The sequence below is a fragment of the Podarcis bocagei genome (genome assembly GCF_964188305.1).
Source record: "Podarcis bocagei genome assembly, chromosome: 8".
Taxonomy (NCBI): domain Eukaryota; kingdom Metazoa; phylum Chordata; class Lepidosauria; order Squamata; family Lacertidae; genus Podarcis; species Podarcis bocagei.
Window position 1 is genome coordinate 38,775,695 of NC_138133.1, and position 23,114 is coordinate 38,798,808.

The 23,114-nt window shown below is 39.4% G+C and overlaps 1 protein-coding gene across 1 annotated transcript in view; it reads right to left on the reverse strand.

Annotated features, from left to right (window-relative positions):
- Window positions 1-2,728: 2,728 nt before the first annotated feature.
- DOK6 (docking protein 6) overlaps window positions 2,729-23,114 on the reverse strand; it is a 188,574-nt gene continuing 168,188 nt past the window's right edge. Inside the window, exon 8 of the mRNA XM_081205656.1 lies at window positions 2,729-6,668. Coding sequence (XP_081061782.1) covers window positions 6,529-6,668 — 140 coding nt within the window. The 3' untranslated portion in view covers window positions 2,729-6,528. The remainder of the gene's footprint in view (window positions 6,669-23,114) is intronic.

The following is a 23,114-nucleotide window of genomic DNA, read 5'->3' on the forward strand; positions in this document are numbered from 1 at the left end:
TATGTGGCCATATTTTGTGGACTGGGGAGCATGTAAGAGTGGCTTGACTGGGATCTGCAGACTTGCACAGGCACTGGAGGAAGGTTACCAGTTTCTGGTGATAGCCCAGAAATGCACCTCCTTTTGAAATGCACCCCCCTCCCCGTCTGTGAATTATGTTGGTACAGCAGTCAGTACACACAGCTGTTTTGTTCCCATATGTAAGGGTATGGCTGTGCTTAGTAATTTGACTTCTACCCAGCTGGAACTTGAAATGCCTTATACTAATTTATTTAAGACTTGAGTTTATAGCCCTTTCATGTAACACAATCAGTGTTTCTGGGGTTTTTTGTAGTAGAATAACTTTATACTGGAAGAAAGCGAGCATGTTGTCTAAACAGAATGAAAAGGATTACTGTTGTCTTGTTTTTTTTTTAATTAGTTTGCTTTTTATCTAGTAAGCATTCTTTATTTTTTTGTTCATGTCTCAGATGCTTCCACAGTCTGTTCTGCCACAAACTTTTCACATTCAAAGCAGGGGGAGGGGGTAGAGGGGAAATTATACAGCACATCTTAGTATTTGTTTAATCTGGTTTAATTCAAATTTCATAGATGCTTTGGTTCACAGGGAAAACTGGATCATCACATCACACAGAGCAGTGTATTTAATTCTTTCCATTAAATAGAACAGGAAACAACAGTAAATGTACCATTCAGTCAAAAGAGAGCGTCAGTGAACAGTAGCTGAAGGCTGCTTTTAAACCATTGAAAACCACGGCTGCCCTGTACACACTTAAATTACGTTTTGTCCACCACACAACTGGGGATATCAACAGCATCTCATAGAAAAATGTATCACCATGTTTTCAAATTGTTTACACATGATGTTCTTAGAGTACTTTGTCTGCAGAGTGAGATTCTCTTTAAATAGAAGAAGAGGGGGAACTGTTCCAGCTTCACCAAGGCAGTGAAACTGATTCAAAAGCAAACATACAAGGGAAAGTGGAGAGTGGGAATTAAGGAGGCGACCACATGGATCTTGCAATTCTTTAGAAGAATGAGGTGAAAAACAGGTAGGCTTTGCTGAAGACTTTCCACTGTTTGGCACAGTGAAGAAACAGCAAAGATCAGGCAGGGTAAAGAGGTAAGAACAGCTTTCATGTCACCCCTACCAGCTGTCCATAGCACAAACACACATTTTATCTGGACTAGATAAATGAGAAAAACTACTGTTCCCAGCTTTGTACTTGTGATTGTTAATAGATGTGAGATTTACCCCAAATATATCTCATATCAATGCAATGAAAATTTAGGACATCCATAATGAACAATTGCGTGATTAGTGTGATTACTCTCAGCTTTTTGTTTGTAACTGCTATTGGTAAGTTTTTTATTGGTCTTGGTTGAAATCAAGAGAAAGTCGAGTTCAATGGATGACCCCAGCAATGTATAACTTACTGACCATAACTGTGGTCACTCAAATCTTTTGGAAATGTTTCATATGTAGAATAGTATTCTAGCTGCAAAAATTATAGTAGTGTGACCATTCAACCATGTCTGTCTGTTTCTGCTTGGGAACTTGTCTTGGCCACCTACTTGACCTGGAAGAGTAATTTCTAGTCTTGGACAAATGGCTAATTTCAGGGCTGCATTAGACATGCAAGGCTGTGCATTAAATGTACCACATTAAAACTTCAAAATTTATGCTAACAATACTTCTGGTATATGCTGTTGTTTATTTTACTCATCTGCCATACTTATATCCTGGTGCACACTTTTTGTTTTCAGTGCAGAAATTCATTTTAAAGGACAGGTTTCAAAAGAACCTTACGTTCTTTAAGGTGCAACTCACATAAGAAAACCAAAAGGGTTTCAGTAGCCAATAGGATTGGTGCACAGTTGTCTTTGTGAAATGCCATTTTTACAGGCTATGAATAAGAAAAAGTTATTTCTCCAAGGGCCATTTTATATGTACATATATCAACATAAACACAGCTTTGCTTTATTGGCATCTGAATTTTTATGCTTCTACTTGGTTGGTTGCTTTGTTCCTTCCTTCTTGAACTATAGGTGAAGTTGACTGTTCTTGAACTGGAGCTCCTTTTACAATTCTTAAAAGTGTGAGAAGTGGGTAGACTGAAGCAGGCTTAAGTTACACAGACTTAAGAAAATGTGGATATATGTACATATATGGAATGGTGTATGGAGGCAAACCCCATGGAATTTAATGTTATTCACTTCTGACCAATCCTGAATAGCATTGGCTGTTAGCTTTTGTGAGTAAGATGTACATTGGTAAATACATATCATGGATAGTTGTTCTCTTTCAACCGACCCTTATTGGTTGAGAACAGTAGAAACAATGATAAGTTGGAGCACGAAGTTGTTACAGCAAGTGCCACATTTTTAACCAGTGCTTTTCTTTTAGAAAAGGAGATACTGGTACTGCGTACCCATGAGTATCCCCAGAAAAAAAAGCTCTGTGTTGGAGCATGATACATATGGGCATTCCTATTAGCAGAACATATAATAAAACTGTGGGGCAGGGAGGGGGAAAGAGGTGGTTTCCATTTAAAAATATATATCAAAGAATGCTAATCTACTTAAATTGTAATAAGAACACAGTCCAAGCCAAATGGATGTACAACATGCATCAGTGTTGTATAATAACTGACTTGGAGAAAATATGGGAAGTTTTTCAGTTGCATTAGTAAAATCTAGCTTTGTATCGCTAATATTATGCAAGGATTTATCACATGCTACATACAACTCCTTATTTTAAAATGACAAATGTCAATAACCACGGCTTCAAAAGAAGACAGGGGGCAACAGCCAGAAACAGAAATTCTGCATTGTGGTGTTAGGTAGTTCAACACTTCTCCACAGAGAAAGCTGGTCTCTCTGGGTAGTAGAAACACGGTGAGTGAGATAAAAGAAGAGTAAGTGACAGAGACAGGGGGCGTGATGAATTCCATCAGATCACACACTGGTTTCATTCAGCAGCTGTTCACTGAGGTGTAAAAGTCTGCAATCTATTACGACTGCAGGAATGGCTTGGGGAAAGTAATATCTCCCACCCTAATGTATCAATAAATGTTTAATCAAAGCAGACATTTCTTTCACACCATTTTAAAGAAATCTTTTCTTTCTGTCTTCAAATTGCAATAGATAAAACTTGATCTTACAGAGGTAGTAGGGAGAGGGAGAAGATTCTGACTCTTTTAACACATCCAGTGCTGGCCTCATAAAACAATGAAAGGCAGGAAACTCTACTGCTAAACAAGGCTGTCAGTTCTACAATGTAACAAAATACCCAGTCTGCTCACAGTGAATTTTCTTCCCTAAAATTTCAAGTGTTATGAGAATTGTTTTCTACACATTTATTACAATGAGCTTTATGAAGACTGAAGCACATGACGGGGGGGACGGGACCTTTTGTGCATTTACGCTTATGCCTTTCACTGTGTCTGTCCCTTTATTGATTTCTAACATGTCTCATTTTGTTTGTTGTGGACTTTAAAAAAAAGAACTCTTAAATGAGGGAGGAACACCTATCTGGTGCCCTTCTAGAAGACGAACTCGTGAGTCATTATGAGTAGTTCAGGCCTCCTTGAGAGAAGTATTCTCTAATTATTACATCCTGAATCCTAATTTGAAATAGAGGGGGCACATACTTCATATGTGCTCAGAGATCCTGTCTTTAACTTACAGTTTTCAAAGTGTGATCCAAAGCTGTTGACACAGTTTCACAGCTGAGACTTTTGTGAAATTACACTTTAGTTATAAGGGCATTCAGTTGTCCATTTTCCCAATGATGCAGGTTGAAGACTTTTTTTTTTTTTGCAGTACCTTGCAGTGGAAATTCACATGGAACTGAATTATTGGAAGGGCTGAAGCAGAACCCCTCCCAGCCTGAAGGCTCATGGTGCAGTTCAGAAACTGCAACTCTGGTCAAGTTATTTGGAGCATGTGCCTCCATTTTTGTTCAGACTAAACTAGCTTGTTTCTTAATGGCTTACTACATTTAAAGCCTAAAATGTTTGTGTCTGGGTTATTGAAAGGTCTGTTATTTCTAGAATGCTTCTGATTGCCCTTAGAGAGGTCAGCCACTGAGATCTTGCTTCATGACCCTCCTATGTCTAAAGAACATTTGGTAGACAAGTCAATCCACGTACATCGGGCTCAGTTTGAACTGCTGGTTTTGGCCATTAGAGCTTTTCATACTTCAGGGCCAGGGGATATGAAGGACAGCTTGCCTTCATGCATACCCACCCAGCAGGCACAGCCCAAGAAATTTGGCTGCTTGTGGTGAAGGAGAATAGGGCACCTCCTCCCTATCCCATGTTAAAAAGCCAGCCAGACTGGGAGTTGAATTTCACTTCCACACCGGCAATAGGGCAGCATCTTCCATCATACCTGCAGCAGGCTAGTTTAGGGCCCCCAGGACATGCCATGTGATATATACAGCCATGTCCTACAACAGAGGGGACTGTCCAGGGAGCTCAGAAGGAACTACCAGGTAGGCTATTGCTCCTGATCCCGTTATATCTGTCACCTGAGGCATTCACCTTACTCTGCCTAATGGTAGGGCCAGCCTGAATATTAAGGTATGTGGCAGAGAAATCCCAGGGTTCTCTTGCTATCTGATGGGAGGGTGGGTTTCCTCAGTGCTAGCACCCTTCATTTGGAATGCTTCTTCCAAAGATGTTTGCCTGACGCCTGCACAGATGCCATTTTGGTGAAGGTATTTTTTCATTTCCCCAGACTTAGTTATTTTATGTCACTTCCTTTCATATTTGGTTATATATTTTAACAATGCATTTTAATTTTTGAACTTTGCTTGATGTTTTTAACTTTACATGCTGCCTTGTGAAGATGTTGCTCTTTTTATCGTCTTACTCACAGTCATAACTGCATAATTTTGGGAGGAGGTGGGGGAATGCTAGGCCAAAAGCAGCATTTTATTTTTAGAAAATGATACTATGATAGAGGTATAAGAATGGCACCAGTAGTGGCCAGCAGTCAATCAATTATTTAATTTCTTAAGTTACAGTAGATCTCTGTTATTTGAAGACCTAGCTGAATAAATTGTGTTGCCCTGGAATGTGATAGGCATTAGCATTACTTCAGAACGTACAGTTTCCTAGTGATTGTTGAAATCCTGTTGTATCACATTTATTCTACTCATAGGTGCTGCCATTTATTTTTTGATCTTTAGAAAAAGACTGAAGGTTTTGGGCACAGTGAGCTGTTGTGATTTCAGGAAGACTAAAAAACACACAGTTCAGTTCATTTTCATGTGGCTGTCCACTGTAGGAGACTGTAAAAAATCAACGTTGCGATGAGACAATGGCTATGAAATTTAATCATGACTAGCCTATGGTTGTATAGCAGAGTTAGACACCAGACAAGGAATCTAGAACAAAATTAATGTTGACAAAGAGAACAAATCCATATTAACCATGAAGACTTGAATAATAAGAAAAGAACTTGAAATTGTAGTTATTTCTTCCAGCCCAAGCATCTTGCCCTATAAAACTATATGGAAATTGGGCTGCTGCCTAGCAATGTAATATCAATTTTCTCACCTGCACAGTATACAAAATTAAAAGTATACTGACTATAAATTCAGACTTCACTATTTAAATATTATCTACAATGCGAAGACTTTGACAATGCTTTGTGACAGTCTTCCCTTGATATCTCCCCAATGGGAAGTTTTGGATTATTAGGTTCAGAGTACACAACAGCAGAATCTGGGCATAAAAATTCAGTGTGGGAAATATTATAGGCATATGACCTCTTAACACACAACACAATCTATTTTCTGAAAGGCTACTAAGCACCGCCATGCCATCCCATTGACAGTATCTATCTCTATATCTATCTTGTGTATTAACTGTAGTGATGAGAACCTGATTAAAAGTCACTGGTGCCTCCTCAGAAATTCCACTTTGGGCTACTGTCCTAAATCCCATTGAAGTCAATGGGAATAAACTGTGCATAATTGGTAATAGGACTGCATACTTCCTTCTGAAGTATATTTCAAATTTTGTTTGCCTGGTACCATTTCTGCAAGAATGACTCAGTTGGTAGACTGATGCCTAGGATATAAAGGTGGCTACTGTCATGGATGAGCAAGCTTGACGACTTAATTGATTGGCAAGAGCCTCACATTGAAGACGTAATGTTTTGCTCCCCGCTCCCCCAAACAGGCAGTGTCTGTGGTTGTGCAGAAACTTCAGCTGCACACCATCAGTACTGCAAAGGAAATTCTTCTTTCTTCTTCTTCTTCACATTTTTCTTTTTTAAAAAACAAAACATATGGACAAAACCAAATACAAAAGTTAAATAAATAAAACACTTAGACTCTGCCTCAGGGAAGCAGTGATCCAAGATTTCACCTTTACTGTTGCAGCCTGGAGACATGTGTCCTCAGTTTTCACTACTGCTTGTCTTCTGTGGACACCGAGGAAACGGCAGTGGCTTCCAGGGCCTACAGACAGGTTTCACACTAGACTGTCTCTCTGGTTAGACACAGGGTGTGTGTCATTGGATGAGGCCTGAGCTGTAGCTGAATCCATAGCTGCTAGACAGTGACATGCGTGGCCCGTGCTCCTCATCCTGCTCTGAGGTGTAGCTGGGAAATGTCTGTGCACGAGTCACTTTTGTTGAGCCGAGGCTGTGACCTGGAAGGAAAGGAGTGGGGAGGGGAAGGAGACAAATCTCATGAATATTGTTATATTTTAACAATTGCAAATTGCTCATATTCTTGATGTTAACAAGATACACTGATATTCCAGAAATGGTTTATCATTCATTTAAAAGACTATGGTAAGATATGTGTAAAGGGAGAGCTGATGTCAACAATAATTCTACAACCTATCTTGGGCTTCAAATATGTGTACATAATATGGTGCTCCTGCAGCCTATATCCCCCCTCATAGACTTCTGGACACTGTAGTTTGTTAAGGATTGCTGGGAATTATAACTCTGTGCAGTACCCAGAATACTTTGGGGGGCATGTGCTCTAAATGTGCTTGAAAAGTATAGTTTGTACTTTTTTTGTTGGACCTGTTTCTGTAATGTTACAGACCGTGATAGATTTGGAAAGGGGTGTATTCTTGCTCCACCTGTCACCATATATTTTTTAAACACAACACTGGAAGCATGCCAAATGAGTGGGGAAAGGAAGGTAAGTCTCACATAGATTTCTCCTGTTTGCTCTAAACTCGTCGGTAGGTACATGCCAGCCCTTTACATTTGTCTCAGAACAAATTACAGTCACAGAATATTTTGTAGTTTCCCCTCTAGTCTGGAGCAAAGAGATCTATAGCATGAAGCTTGGGTGATTAGGATGACAGGGCATTCTAATGCAATATTAGTGTTCAGCTTCCCCTGCATTCAGATGACAGAATTATTAAAGGTTGGATTAGTATGGCTCAGGCTTCCTCAACCTCGGCCCTCCAGATGTTTTTGGCCTACAACTCCCATGATCCCTAGCTAGCAGGACCAGTGGTCAGGGATGATGGGAATTACAGTCTCAAAACATCTGGAGGGCTGAGGTTGAGGAAGCCTGGTATGGCTGGTTCTGCAAACATCTCATGACCATCTTGATCCAATTCGCTGGGGAAATGCAGTATAGAAAAGGTAATCTCATATAATTCCTGATTAAATCCACTGAAATTTACAAGCCAATCAAATCCAAATAAGGAGACCAATCAATAATAGTTATGAGCAGAAAAAGTACAACAGAAAATGGTGGTATCAGGGAGTGAAACCAGAGACAGTACAGTGACTGCAATAATCAGAAAGCGTTCTAATATTACACATCAAATGAGAATACACATATGTCTTAACAGTTTACTAGCTGGGTGAATTAACCTTTGCTTTTGAAACCTTTAATGAAATATCATTGCTTAGATGTCTTTTGGCTTCAGGAAGCCTTTGTGTTAAAATGTAAACCGGGAGATGATTAATGAATGGGAAGTCATCAATCTATGCCGTTTTCTGGGATACCAGAGGCTGATTATAAGTTGCTTCTAATAGGTATTACTCTCCCACCAGATTCCACTTGCTGTGCTTATAATACACCAGAGGTTGCATCAGAATACACTGTGAACTTGATGATGCCTCCTTTAGAAAGATGCCACCTGGCCTAAACTTTTGTGCTTGTTACGGCAGAAATGCCAGTGTCGTCCTGAAGATGTAAATCTTGTCCCCATCATCCTGACTTTTTAAATGTTCCCCAGTGGACTCTTGATGCAGACATTTTATTTGTACTGATAAAGTTCATAAGGAAACAAGCAACTTTTTATTCCTCTCCCTCCCAAAACAAAAATGCACATTCAAGATATTGCAGGCTGGTTTCAGTTCGTCACAAAACCTTTTTACAATGCCTAGCCATAATTTTTAAGTGGGAAATTATTTGACGCCACCTACAAAAGTTCTATGAAGAATAATAGTAGCAGTATCTGGTAGTGCTTAAGTAGTTAGAAACATCTGAAACAGAGCTATGTGTATTTGGTTTTACCTAAAAGAAAATAAAAGTTCCCAAATCCTAGGATGGTGGTGGAGGCATGGTGGGGAGAAATGACAGTAGGTCATAGCCATGGTAATTGTTCACATATCACATGATTTCTCTGCACTTGACTGATGTGTTGATCACCCTGCCTTATGCTTTTTCTTGTCATCAGGGCAGAGATTGAGAGCTTGTGGCCCTCCAGTTGTTGTAAGACTACAAATTCCATTAGCACCAGCTAGCATGACCAATGGGAAGGGTTGATAGGTGTTGTAGCATCTGAAGGGCTATAGGTTGCCTCTTCCCTGATCTTTCCTTCCATTGTCACCTGTAGCCAAACAAATTGTTCAGGCTTGCAACAATGCAACCTGTTTGGCAACAGTTAACATGAGTGTACATTCCATGACCCATGACTTTCTCATTCAAATGACCTTCAATTTAAAACAAGAACAAACAAACAGACAAATTAATGGTGCTATTCAGCTTTAGTAATTCCCAACAGATTACTGCTAAACGCAGGGCTTTTTTCATCTGGAGCTCACTGGAACTATGTTCTGGCACCTCTCAGGTGGGCGCAGGGCCGGATTTAGGTTTGATGAGGCCCTAAGCTACTGAAGGTAATGTGGCCCTTTATATGTCCAGTAGTCCTTTGTCAACCACAAATTGTCGCTGTTTTTTTGTATTGAATATATGCTATATGGTAATTTATGGACCTAATAGGTATTTAAAGCCATTTGCACATAACAAAATATGTATTTTATCAAAGTAATTGTTGAACTGAAATACAACATAGGAGCCTTCACAACACAAAACACTGTTGCTGTATGTAGGTTTTATTTTGTTTTTTAATCTTATATTTTGGAAATGTATATCCAGTTTTTCCCCCTTTAAATCCCCCCCCCCCGAGAGTGGGACCCTAAGCTATAGCTTGTTTAGCTTATACGTAAATCTGGAACTGGGTGGGAGCCATTGACATTATAAGAGAACAAGGGAGACATTCATGGTGAGTTCCGGCACCTCTTTTTTTAGAAAAATAGCACTGGCTAAACTCACTATAACACAACTTGTTAGTAGACAACTTACAGTGATTTCGAGTTCATTCCCAGTGTAAAATTTCCACTTCTAGCAGCCAAGCCATTTATAAATAATGCATACAACTGTTTTCATATAAAGGGGGAATGTAATACATGCTTGATTCATGAGTTTGTGTGACAGATAGTTTAGATCTTGTCAATAATTTAGCAGTATTTAGGAACAGGATTTTTGTTCCAATTCAGAACAGCACTTTTGTAGTCAGCAACTGGGAGACAAATGTTCCTTTTCAAGACCGTATTGTTTCACTGGGGGCTGATTTTGGGCTGGTAGGTCACCAGGGCACTAAACTTGGTTCCAGTTGCTCCCGTTTTTATGTACACTTTGATAACACTCAGTCCCTGCAGGAATTTATATAACAAACAGCCAACTAATCAAAGCGACAATAGTAATTGTAATAATGGAATGGGAACTGCAGGAGGCTGAGGCAGGCAAGGGCCCACAGGCCAGATCCCTAGCTGGCCAGGTGGGGCTTGTTAGCTCTGAGTGGAGAGAGGTGATTCCTCAGCTGGAGTAGGCTTGGAACAGGTGAGGGTCACATGCCTTGTCAAGCCCAGATGCTGCAATCAGCATGCAAAGTATAAAAGGGTAGCAGAGCGGAGGTGTTGGGTGTGCTTAACTACCCAAGCTGATGGACCTTGACTTGGCTGCTCCAGGATCATGCTTCAATTTGGACTTTGGACACATGGATTGACTCTGCGCTGGAGACTTTACAATGTTGACTTACTGCCAGGTAGGCCAGAGTCTGGGACATTTATATTGAAAATAAAGTGCCTGCACCAAATGAAGGAAATGGTGAAGCTGACCTACAAAGCGCTTTGTATTTATCACTCATAATTTCAAAGGAAAATGTAACCAATCCACTTTAAGTTGTTTAATTGCAATGGTTCAGTTGCCAGCAATTTTTAGAGAACACTTGGAGTGTTTATTCCTTTATTGTTGAGCCTTACACTGCAAGTCTTTACATGTCTATTCAGTCTCACTAAATAGGACTTTCTGCTATGTGCCTGATCATTCTTAGTTTACATTGTTGTTGATTAATATCTCACCTTCTTCCTTTGTCAGGGACTCAACACAGCTTACAACTAAATTTTATTTCAGTCCACTTATCTGTTTAAGGTGTTGTACAAGCCTGTAAAGTAGGTTAGGTTGAGAGGTTTTAATTGGCTCAAGGTGACCAGGTGAGCTTTACAGGGAAGCTGGGCTTTGAACCTGATACCTGAGCGCGTTACTATGTGCATTGGGCAGGCTGTGTGTGGGCAATACAATCATGCTTGGTATCAAAACTGGAAAGCTAAAAGCAGGTAACCTCTTGAAAGTTCCAGAGGGCACAAAACACCACAGCTTGATTTTTGTGTGTTTCATTGTGTGGGGCCCCCAGAGTGCTTTGTATTGGAATTGTGTTTGGAAGTCTGGTTTTGTACTTTTTCAGATGAAGCTAAATTTCTTCCATTCTTTCACCTCCATATCACTAAAATGGAGGAAGGGAACTTAATTCTGTGGTTTGTCTTGGGTGCCAAAATGTCTTGGGTCGGCCTTGATCCTACATACTGTAAATAACCTGCAAATTTGCAGCTTTTTAAATAATATGCTATTACTATTGTAATGCAATGGGAACACAGATATATTTCAGTGCTTGTCAGTTTATCAATCTACTTGTATCATCTAGACAGCTCTTTAATAGGGTTTTATGGGGGCGGGTGTGCTCAACTGGGTAATATTTTGGCTGCCATCTTTTCTTTCTCTTTCTCTTTAAGATGGTCTCTTGCAATTTATAAAAGCTGGGGTGTGTGTGTGTTATGACCAAAGCACCGTAAGGTAAAGTGTCATTTTTATCTGGTGCTGATAGTGGGTTCCCCCCCCTTTCATAGCTTGTGAATTTGTACTAAGAAAGAAAGATCTGTAGCAACTTCAGAGTCAATGGGGAATTTGGATTAGATGCTATTAAGGAGCTGAAAGAAGAACATTAATGGATATTTGAAGAATAAGATGAGAGCAGATGCTACTGCTCATACAATCACTTAGATCTCTCTGGATTGTGAAAGTGATCCCTTCTGATCAGAAAAGTTCATAAAAAAATCTTTAAGAAAATTTCCATTATTACTGCAAATTCCTATATATTTGCAGAAAGGCATGGAAATAGCATTGCTACACTTTGGAGAAAGTGTGTTTCAGAGGTGCATCAAATTCTATTTTTTGTAGTCATTTTGTGAAGAAATGTGACACAAGGGGATGGGGGGAGGAAGTCCTATGCCCACAGTTAATTTCCACTGGGACGAATGAAAACACTTATTTCCAGAAAATCAATTATTATTACTGCTGCTATTAAGGACATAATTTTTCCCCCATATATATATATATATATATATATATATATATATATATATATATGAGAAAGTTTTCAGAACAACATACTCAGAATAAGAGCACATGAAATAATAGTTTGCCATGTATCCAGATTCTGATCCAAATGGTTTTTTTTGGACCACAGCTATAGCATACTTAAGCAAGATCTGAAATCTGGTCAACATCCTATAACCTCCTTTGAAGCATTAAGTGGCAGCTTGCGTATGTGTGTGGGTCATTATGAACCAAATATCAGTGAGAAACCTTTCATATCAACAATATACAATTTATTAAAGTTAAGTTCATTCATTCAGCTGATATTGAATCATCATGTGATATACATGCACGTGTTATCTGACGCTTTCTGGCCTTTATTTTCTAGTCTAAGGCTCATGAAAATGTGATGCCTTGCTTAATAGCCTAAGCTGTTCATTGCTTTATATTTTGCTGATGATCCTCTTCATTTTCAGTACTGATCCATTTGTGCCTGCCTGCATTGTGACTATATTTGATTAAATGTGGTTGTTTATGGCTAGTGGTAAGATTCAGCAGTAAGGAAATGCAGAAGACTTTCATTTTCATTAAAACAACTGTTTGGCATTTTAGTCTGAAGTACAAAATGTGGCTGTGGTGTAAAATGAGCATGAAAAGGCAAAAGAGGAAGAGAGTTATTGAACGCTCTGGTAGGAATATAATGATTCACGCTTTGTGAGAGTGCCTAGGGACTTCAATTTATGGGCATGAACAAATAAGATAAAGTATATAAAAAAGGGAAAAATAGTTTATATTGGAATGACCTCGAATGACCTGAGATGTGAAGGAAGATAATGAAAGAAACGCAAACCAACCAACCAACAGAAAGTGATTGTTGTGCCCAGGCACAACCCAAGCAATAGCAATACACCAAGAAAACATTATATGAATCAATGTATTGCTGATTTCACATCTAAGCAGATTTATAAGATAATTTTCTTTTATATCCTTGAAAATTACCTCTAGTACCTTGCATTCCAATAGGCACCTTTTACCAGCAGTGATGGATTTTTGATTTACTGTTCTGATAGTTCATATTACTTTCCCTTCTTGTCTCCAATGATGCCACTGTAATTAATCAGATGCACCCTTATCAACTGCTCTATATACTTATCTATCCTATTGGATCTCCCTGTTGGTTGTGGCAATAAAAATTGCAAGGTGGATGTAATATTAACATACTAATGTGATCTGCGAAATATTTCTCTGCTGGAAATTATTTATTACATAGTGAAGACCAGAGGAAGCTTTAGGGGTGGATTCCTGCAAGTTCAAGTGGGGACTTAGGAAGCTATGGATGGAAGGTAGTGTTTCGGCTGCCCCTTTCCTCCCTTCTCAGCGTTCTGATTCGAGGACCCGCCACCCGCTTGAGGATAAGAGAGACACATGGACACAGTATATTAGGTTAATGGGCTAAAAAAAGGCCACAACATTGATTACAGCATGCGAGAGGTATTGGCTTAGGCATTGGATAAAACAACAGAGCGTGACTCCACCCCCTCAGGAAGGGGTGAGTCTAACAAGGGTTAACCACCAGTAGGAGGAGCCTGTTGATGCAAATACAACTGTAAGCTCCCCCTGATGTCACCGGGTGTCGTGCCATGACCCTAGCCACCAGCAAGGGTGTCAGAGAGGATCCACGCCTGCCGGACTCCTTTAACAGAATACCCATAAAGTGGAGGGGTAGGCAATGGCCACACCCTGCCCTCCAATACACAAACATATTCCAATGCTTAACTGCCAATACCTAAAAGTTGTGACGATTTGCTACGAGGTAGGTGAAAAACCAAGTGGCTGGTGCCAATTTGCCAGTTGGATAAAAATTCCTACCAGGCCCCTTGGACAACCAAGGCGACCAACCACAGGTCCATAGCAAATTAGCTTTATTTGTAACCCTGATGCAGACAAACCAAAGTGGCAACAGAATATATAGTTGGTGATGGACTATGTGGTTTCAGCATCTGCATTATCAGAAATGCTGCAAGGGTTTGATTGCACAAGCTACTCCTGGAGAAGTGTAGTTGCAATCTTAGACATGCTTGACCTGAAATTCCTACTGACTTCAACGGGACTTTATTAAAATAATATCATTGGTTGGTTTGTTTATTGAAAACAGTTTTACTTTAAAACCATTCAAAAGTAGAGTGCAATAATTTTAAAAACCCTTTTAATTTCATTAGCACAAAACAGAAACTTTCGGTGTGTTTCCTGGAAAACATGATTATGTTTGTGGTGTGTGATGAAATGGATCAGAACTGGTTGGTGCAGATATGCATCAGCATTAATATAATGGAACCAATTAAAAATGTCTCCAGCTTCTCCCCAGACACTTCTCCCTTTTCAGATTATTATATTTTTTTGGGAGAACTGTAGGCTTTGGAGAGTCCCTGGAGTGGTTTTTCTTCTAGTCATAAATGTCTTTAGGAATTCTAAAACAAACAAAGTAGTTGAGTAACCTGTTATACAGCTGAACAGTTAAGCAGACAGAGGATGAAGGCAAGCCAACATTACAGCAGGTTCTTTACTCCCCATTCCGGCATTCACAATTTAAATAACAGACGTGAATTACCAATATGCCTAATTTCCAATTTAATGTTGCCATCTGCAGGGATATCCTGTTCTTCATAAATTTATTGTGATGCATTCAACTGGGAATCTGAAGAATAGGTCTGTGCAGCCAAATCCTAAATTGGGCATATTTCGCACCCTTGCCTTAAAGAGACGAAGGGTTTATATTTTTTAAAAGTAAACTCAATTCCTCTGTTTCTAAAATGCAGGATAGCAAATAACTTCTATGGGAAAATAATTTTGGGCCTAGTTTTCTTATATTTTGTATGCATTGCCATTTTACAAAGTTTTGATTTTTGTTGTTGTAAAACAGAAACGCCCTTAGATCTGCATGTCTGAAATTTTGCTAGGTTAATTCTCTTGTATGTCTGCAGGTTTCATGCACCTATGTTAAAAAAAAGACCCAGAAAGTTACGGCTGCTGATATAAACAATAAACAGGACAGCTTCCTATTATGAATTGAAGCAACTTTCTAAATGGAAGTGTATTGGGAAGCTTTTAATGTTTGACATTTTATTATTTTTTATATTTTGCTGGAAGTCACCCAGAATAGCTGGGGAAACCCAGCCAGATGGAAGGGATAGTATTATTATTATTATTATTATTATTATTATTATTATTTATTTGAAACAAGCATTATTCAAATTTGGAATTGTTTCCTATTCAAAATAAAGTTGGTTTTCAAATATGGTTTTAGTACATTAGGAAATAGTAAAAAAGAAGAAAATGGTAATTCTCATCCTTTGCTATAAATAACTAGATACAACAGCAAATATACCCAGTATACTTTATGGATGCCAGTTTTGGTCCAAGATTAAAAGCAAACAAAAACTACAGAGCATAAGGAAGGTCAGTTATGTAACAAAGGAGAAATAACCAATAATCCACCAAAATCACAATGAGCAACAGTTGCATTTACAGTTTTTCTTCTTGGAAAATAAGACTGCCTAAAAGTAATTCCACTATAATAACCATATTTCACTTTTAGTTAAAGCCAAATCAATCGGAGAACAAACCTAAGTGGTGTACTCAGCTGAATGCATCATGCTGCGGCTGAAGCAGCTGAAGTGTGGGATAACAATGCCATTAATGATAATGCATAAATGATTTCTACTGAAACAATACCGAGAAATTATTATAATGGAACTCAGCCCAATAATGACTAAACCACCTTGATTACTCAGGACATTGATTCAGCATGATCAAAACCATCCCACTTCCAACCTTCTACCATTTAGTGACTGCTGTTTTTACAGTTTCTTGCTACAGATTTTTACTTTTATTTTTCTTACCCTAGAGAGTCAGCATAGCCCCAGGACTATCATGCATTACTGAGGGTTCTGCTCTGCCTTCTGTGTACTATAGTCACTTACTCTGCAACTCTCGGTTCTCCACTGGCTTAGAAGCCAATAGGCTATTTGTTCTTTTGTAGGGCAATTTTCATTTCTTTTCTAGTACGTCTTGAGCCGAATCATATTGTGCGGAATGACAGGATAAGTAAAATATGGCACACTCATCCTCCCTCTCGGGCTGCTCCTTGTCTGTGGCACTTCCCACATCCTGCTCCTCTTCATTAGACAGTAACAGTCAACCCATTCGGGATCATGGGACAAGTCATGACAAAAATATCCATAAAGGCGAGAGCCTACCACCTTTCTAGGTAAATGGCTCCATTGTTGATCGGCTATTACTATTAAGATGCTTCTCCCAATGTTCAGCCAAAACCTATCCTCTTGTAATTTAAGTCTATTTGATGTAGTTCTGCCCTCTGGAATAGCAGACAATAAGTATTTGCTTCCTTCTATGTGGCAGCAATTTGCATATGGGGACCAATTTGTGTACAGCATGTCTCTCCTTAGTCTTCTCTTCAAATGTAATGGTGGTGCTGGAAACCCAGTGGATATGCAGGACTTCAGTGCCTTATTTGGAAGTACCATATTTTTCGTCCCATAGGACGCTCCGTTCCATAGGACGCACCTAGTTTTTTTGGGGGGGGAAATAAAGGAAATTTCCCCCCTTTATTTCCCCCCCAAAACCAGGTCAGGGGAACCGAACCAGGTCAAGGAACAGCGGGATGGCGGCGCTGCGCCTCCCTGCTGTCCCCTGAGCTTGTGGGGCTGGCCGATGTCTGCCCAGCGCAGGGAACTCCCGCAGGGCTGCCTAGGCTGCGGATGTGTTCCGGAAGCGCCGGGAGCTCTGCTTTCAGCGCGCCCGGCGCTCCGGGAAGCAGACTGCTATCCACAGCCTAGACAGCCCTGCGGGAACTCCTGCAGGACTGCCTAGGCTGCGGGTGTCTTCCTGAAGCCTGGAGAGCGAGAGGGGTCGGTGCGCACCGACCCCTCTCGCTCTCCAAGCTTCAGCGAAAGCCTGCATTTGTCCCATAGGACGCACCCAGATTTCCCCTTCATTTTTGGAGGGGAAAAAGTGCGTCCTATAGGGCGAAAAATACGGTAAGTGGTTTCCAGGGGGGAAAGCCATTGGCAGCGAGACCCAAGCTGTTAGTTTAAACAGCAAATTGTGTCAAACAGATTGAAACAATGAAACAGCAATTCAGGCACGCACAGAATTACAGAATTGTTACTGTTATCAAGAAATCAACTTATTTACTTAAGAAGTATTTATATACTGCTCTCTTGCAAAACATCAAGACAATGTACAGGAAAATAAAACCTTTAAAAGCAACACAAAACAATTTCTAAAATGGCCGGCTACGCCAGAAAAACACTCATCATCATCATCATCATCAACAACAACAACTACATAGGCCTGTCAGCAGAAACGTGCATTTGGAATCATGGACTAAGATATAAACATAAATGAGAATATATGATTTGAATTCAGACTATCAGAATATAAAAGACTTTGTAATATAAATAGTTAAATTGGGCACCTTGTTGTTGTTGTTGTTGTCCAAAACCCCAGTGTCACAGATGTCCCCTCAAGGGACATTTGAGAAAGCAAACCTGTAGTGGGTTTCAGATGACTGTTTCTAATAGTCTGAAAATATAATGCAACTATACATTCTCAGGTTGTTACCCTGAGGGAGAACGTTGCTAATTAAATAGCTTTACATTATATCTGGGCTTTTTTTCTGGGTGCCTGTTTTTGTCTTATTCTATTACTTAGATTTATTTTTTAAATCTACAGTCTGATAAGCTAAGCTAACCTCATGGTTTTCAATAAGGAAACCTTCAGGTCCTGAGTATAAATTTCCTAAGAATCTGTCCACATTTTCCTTTGCCACCTGCTTCTTTCCAATATGTTGTCTTTGCCTCTTCCACAGCAGTCACAAGTAAAATAGATGGCCCACCTGTTAAATGCTTTTGTCTACCCACTGGCAACTAGAATATGTATTTTGAAAGACCAGGGAGAGAAAGGATACAAAGACGTGTTTTGGTTTTTGCTATTACAGCAGCTTGCAATAATTCTCAGAAATTAATATTTATCATGTATCCACTCACTGATTATGAATCAATTTGTGTGATTACCTTTATTTCAACTAAAGTAATGTATTTAGGTATATAATTATATGAAGATAAGCTGACTGTTAACAAAGCACTTCTTTATGCTAAAATCCAATTACTACTTAGCATAACATTCAAATGCGAGTGTATTTTTAAGCAGTGAGGTTTGAAGCTGGTGGGGTTTTCAGAAAGGTTATCTGCAAATTCTCTTTCAGTACAAAATAAAATATGCCGCTCAGTCAATTAGATGCAGCCTGATCCTATATACGTGGTGTGAACAGTGACTTAAAACAGTGTTGCTTCAGTCTGAACGAAGCTTGAGGCCAGTCATGTGTCTCTCACCAGCCCCCTGTTCTATAGGCTAACTCCTATTTCATGCACTGTCACTCTGGGAACTGTTTTCTTCAATGCAAGAGGCAGAGTTGGGATGGAATAGCCCGGGGGGGGGGAGTGCAACTCTGCACTGCTGCAGGTCCACACACAATTGGTTTCTGGGACTGTCCATCATCAGCTGTAACCCTACATCAATTGTCATCAATGCCTGCTGTAGAACAAACCACTACAGCCTCTCAGGTGCAGAGGGATCCATAACATAAATGATTCCATTGTTGCTGAAAGGCTTTCAGTGTTGTATGTCACCTCTCATTTGCTCTCTGTTCCTATCCCATCCCAATCCTCCTTTGCTTTTCCATGCCACCCAATAGGTCGTGTCCATTAGCGATGCAATCACACTACTGCACCACTTTGGTTTACACTGCTTTATGCTCCTTTCTAACTTACTTTTGGCCATGTGGTGTTGCTTTTGAATGTCTTCTATCCCTACTGTTGTGATACGTAGTAGTGAAGAGTATTTGGCTATCAGAACTGAATAATTGTCCAGGGGGATTACTTCCAGCATGAAATATGATGGTACCAAAATGATATCAAGGTCTGTGCTAGACAATACTCGTTGGAGACAGCATCCTACAGTGCAGGTGCCACCACTAAGTAAGCTTTTTCTGTGGTAGCCACCCACTGCACCACAGATGATGGGGCACCCAAAAGTGCATGTGTTGAGGAAAGAACATGGTGAGACAATGAGTCTTTCAATATCTTTGTTCCCCGCCCTGAAGGGTGTTAAATGTCAAAATGAGCACTTTGAATTGAGTCTGAGATGGGAGCCAGTGGAGTTGACAAAGCACAGGCAAAATGTGAGATCGTAACACCCAGTCCCAGTTTATAGCCTTGCAGCTACATTTTGGACTAATTGTACTTTCATACCATCTTCAAATGCAGCCCCAAATATAACACATTACAGTAGCCTAATCTGGACATTTTTACTACATGGGTCTGAGGCCAAGCTATTTTTGCCTCGAGCTTCTCCTTGTTTATATTTATTGCTTGGTGCTGACAAATCCAACCTAGGCTGGAAAGACACAATTCTCCTGGTGGTGTTGCTTTCTCAAATGACTCTTCATAGAGACACTTGAAAAAAAGAGACCCTGAAGAGGAGAGCCTGGTTTATAGAGCATATACTAACTTTTAGATAATGAAGAGATATATGAACATAGAGCTAAGATGTGACACACAGTTTACCATTTTATTACCTATAATTTGTCTTCCTGGGCCTGCATTGGTGTAGTCGTGCTTTTACTGCTTACAAGTAATTCCCATTTGTCCTGTCTTCCTACAAATGTGGCAACATTATTGTTACTTTGAATTCTAATATTTACAGATTAGTATAATGATTCATTAATCAGTTATTCTTAGTGGAGTCTCAGATGCCAGACCAGAGCACCCTCTTAAAGTCCAGGACTTACTTACTTTATATATTTATTTATGAGATTGATACTGTACCTTTCTAATGTATATGAATCACTCAAGGAAGCTTGCAATAATTAAACAGTGATTTAATTACTGCAGCACAGCACCAAAATAAAAATATAGTAACAATAAAAAATAGGCAATAAGAGACAGCATGATAGCTAAGATGCAGACTTCTATGAAATCACTTCAGTGTAGCAAATTAAAAGCTTGCCAATAAAGTGTTCATAAGGTGGTGGAAGGCAATCGGAGACGAGGCTATCCAAAGCTCCCGAGACAAGTTGTTTCGCAATACTGATGAGGCCACTGAGAAAGCCCTATCACTTGTATTACTTTATTATTACTTCATTTTGATCACCTTTTACAGTAGAATGTCTCAAAGTGACTTGACAAAAAATAAGATACAGCAAATGAAGGCAATTTAAAGCATTGACAATACAAGATACGTAAAATGCTCCACCAATAATAAATTTATAAGAACCAAGTCCTACCCACCCCACTGAAAGATGAGCACCACCATATTGTCGGCATCTGTCCATCTTGGGAGTTGATGGAAGGATGTGCCTTTGGGCATCAAACCATTGATCTAATTTCCCTTTTACATTCTCACAATGCCCCCAACGTACCACTGCTCTGGTGAACATTGTGGGAAATTTAAAGCAGTGGCCAGATTCAGTTGTGAACATGGCCACTGCAACAAGGTAAATTTGCCATCTGGGTTTCCTCAGACCTGGAGCCCTGATGGTGGTAATGAAATGCATGGGTCAATAATGATTGATTTGATGCTTTCTTAGTAATGTGCCACTTAAATTAGCTTGTACCACCTTGGATGTATTTAAAAAATGTAAAACTGAAAATATAAATTAAAATATCACAGCTTAATCCTCTGCATGTTTATTCAGAAGTAAATCCCATCGAGTGCAGTGAGGCATACTTCCAGACCAGTGTCTTATGTGGGGTGGTGGTGGATATTCTGTGGTAATTGGTTTATCAAATCCCCATCAGGACATGACATCCTTCTTTCTACAAATAAAGAATGTTTAGCCGCCACCACCTTTAAGAATCACATATATTCTGGAAATTCCTACCGATAACACTGTCTTAGCCGTATCGTCAAACTCAACTTGGTTTTACTCTAGGCAAAGTTCTTTGACAATTTTAGTGTTCTTGAAGGATCAAACTTATGTAGTAAAAGTGGAAGTTACTGCATTTACCAGCAACATGATGGATGGGACCCACTTGTGAACAACTTTGGATCCAACCTAATGGTATATTTTCATGATCTGCTACAAACCATCACTTCCTGTTTGTGGTACCGTATCATATGATTAATTAAGCTTTAGGTGGCAGTCATTTGGAGCCATCCATCTTCCTTCACAAAGGACATCCTCTCTATTTGGCAGCTGTTTAACTCTGCATTTCTGGTGCGTTTCTTTGAGCACAAATGAAAGCTAGCTGTTAAAAGTACAACATGAACTGATAGAAAAATGCATCCCAAGACAGACACATACTGTGCTCGCTAGCAATCAAAAACTCACTTTTCAAAGCACTGTCTGTTGAGTCATACTTGACTCGCCTCTAAGTACACTTAAACCACTGATACAAAGAAGCATGACAGCAGAGTCAAGACACAGTTTAAGCAAGCTCTGTCTAATTCATTAATTGAGATTGCAGCCAGATTGCAAACCAAGCTTTCTTTACACTGTCCATGGTTGATACAATTGGCATGACATTTTGTTTTCCGTGTTCTCTGATACAGATCAGCTAAAATGCGAGCAAATGCTGTTGCACATTCTGTATCAAAGCCTAAATTCATGCAGCAGCACTGGCACACGTGCCTTCCTTGCTATCATAGTTTTTCTTGCCTTTCTCCCCAATGTCGAAAATTTAAACAAACTCCTTGGGGATAGAGAACTGGCCTTTTTTCTTTTCTTTTTTCATTTATGAAACACTGTAAAGTGCCATATACATTAATTGTGCCAAATAAATAAATTCATTCTTTAAGCAAGAATTAGCTTAAGGACCAAAAATGTGGAACAATCATGGTTGTTCTTAAAGAGTATTTTTTATTATCATCTGTAGAACAAAGGATGCATGGTAACAAACACAATATAGTTCCTGGAGCCATTTATATTATCTGGTACCAAAACAAGGAAGGTATGTAAAACAAAAGTGCATTCTGGTAGGTTACTTATTAAGTGGGAAGTCTATGCTATATATTCTCATATCTAATGTACACAAGAAGGAAAATACAATTCTATGCCCACTAACCTTGGAGTAAGCCCAGTCAAAATCATGCGTAGACATGCAAAGGACTGTGCTGTTACTCACTCACTGAAATCCATGGAACTAAAAAAATGCTTAAATTTTCTGGATCATGACTTAATGTTAAAAAGAAAAGCAATAAATATACTTTTAACTGTTCAGGAGAAGGCAACATAATGCTCAGAGGGAGTGGTGTTCTCTCACACTTGTCCATGAATCATGGTAAGATGTGTTGAGGTTAAGGAAAAATCAATTCATTTCACATTTTAATGTGCAGTTACTTAACTTGTACTTCCTAAACCAAACTATAACACAGTGATCTTTCAAAATCTTCACCCCCTTAAAAATGCATTTAGAAGTCTTATATTATGGAATAGTGCACAAATATACATATCTAATATATACATGTAAAAATAATAAGCAAAATGCTTTATATTGAGCTAAATTACATACAAAAATGTGTCTATTAGGAAAAAGGAACACAAACCGCTGTGGAAATGGGGTGAATTTAACTGAATTGGAAAAAAGAGAAACAAAAAATGGCAGTCACCCATCCCTAAGACAAATGTCAGTTTGTATATGACGTTTTTGACCACCAAAGGGCACTTGGGCTCTGTCAGCCATTTTGGCTCGTCAAACTTTAACTTAAACATCTATAGGTAAATGAAATTAGATTATTCAAATCTGTAAAGTACAATAGTTACAGCGCAAACCAAACCCAAAATTCACCAGGATTATTGAGTTTCAAATAGGTGGAACTTGGGCTGTCCTGGCTGAACTGAGCTGAGGCTATGCTGGTTCACTTAGGGCTCAATCAGTAAAATTTAAGCTGGCAGAAATTGTGCCGGCATAAATACCCCAAAAGGGGCATTCCTGGGGTGTGAGGGGTGGTGAAAAGGGGCAAGGAGAGACCTATACATATTTCAGCTCAGTCATGTGACCCGATTACCCAATAGAGCTAATGTTTGCAAAAAGGCTGGTGTAAGTCAAACTCTATTTTAAAGTTTCAGGTAGGTAGCCATGTTGGTCTGACGCAGTCGAAA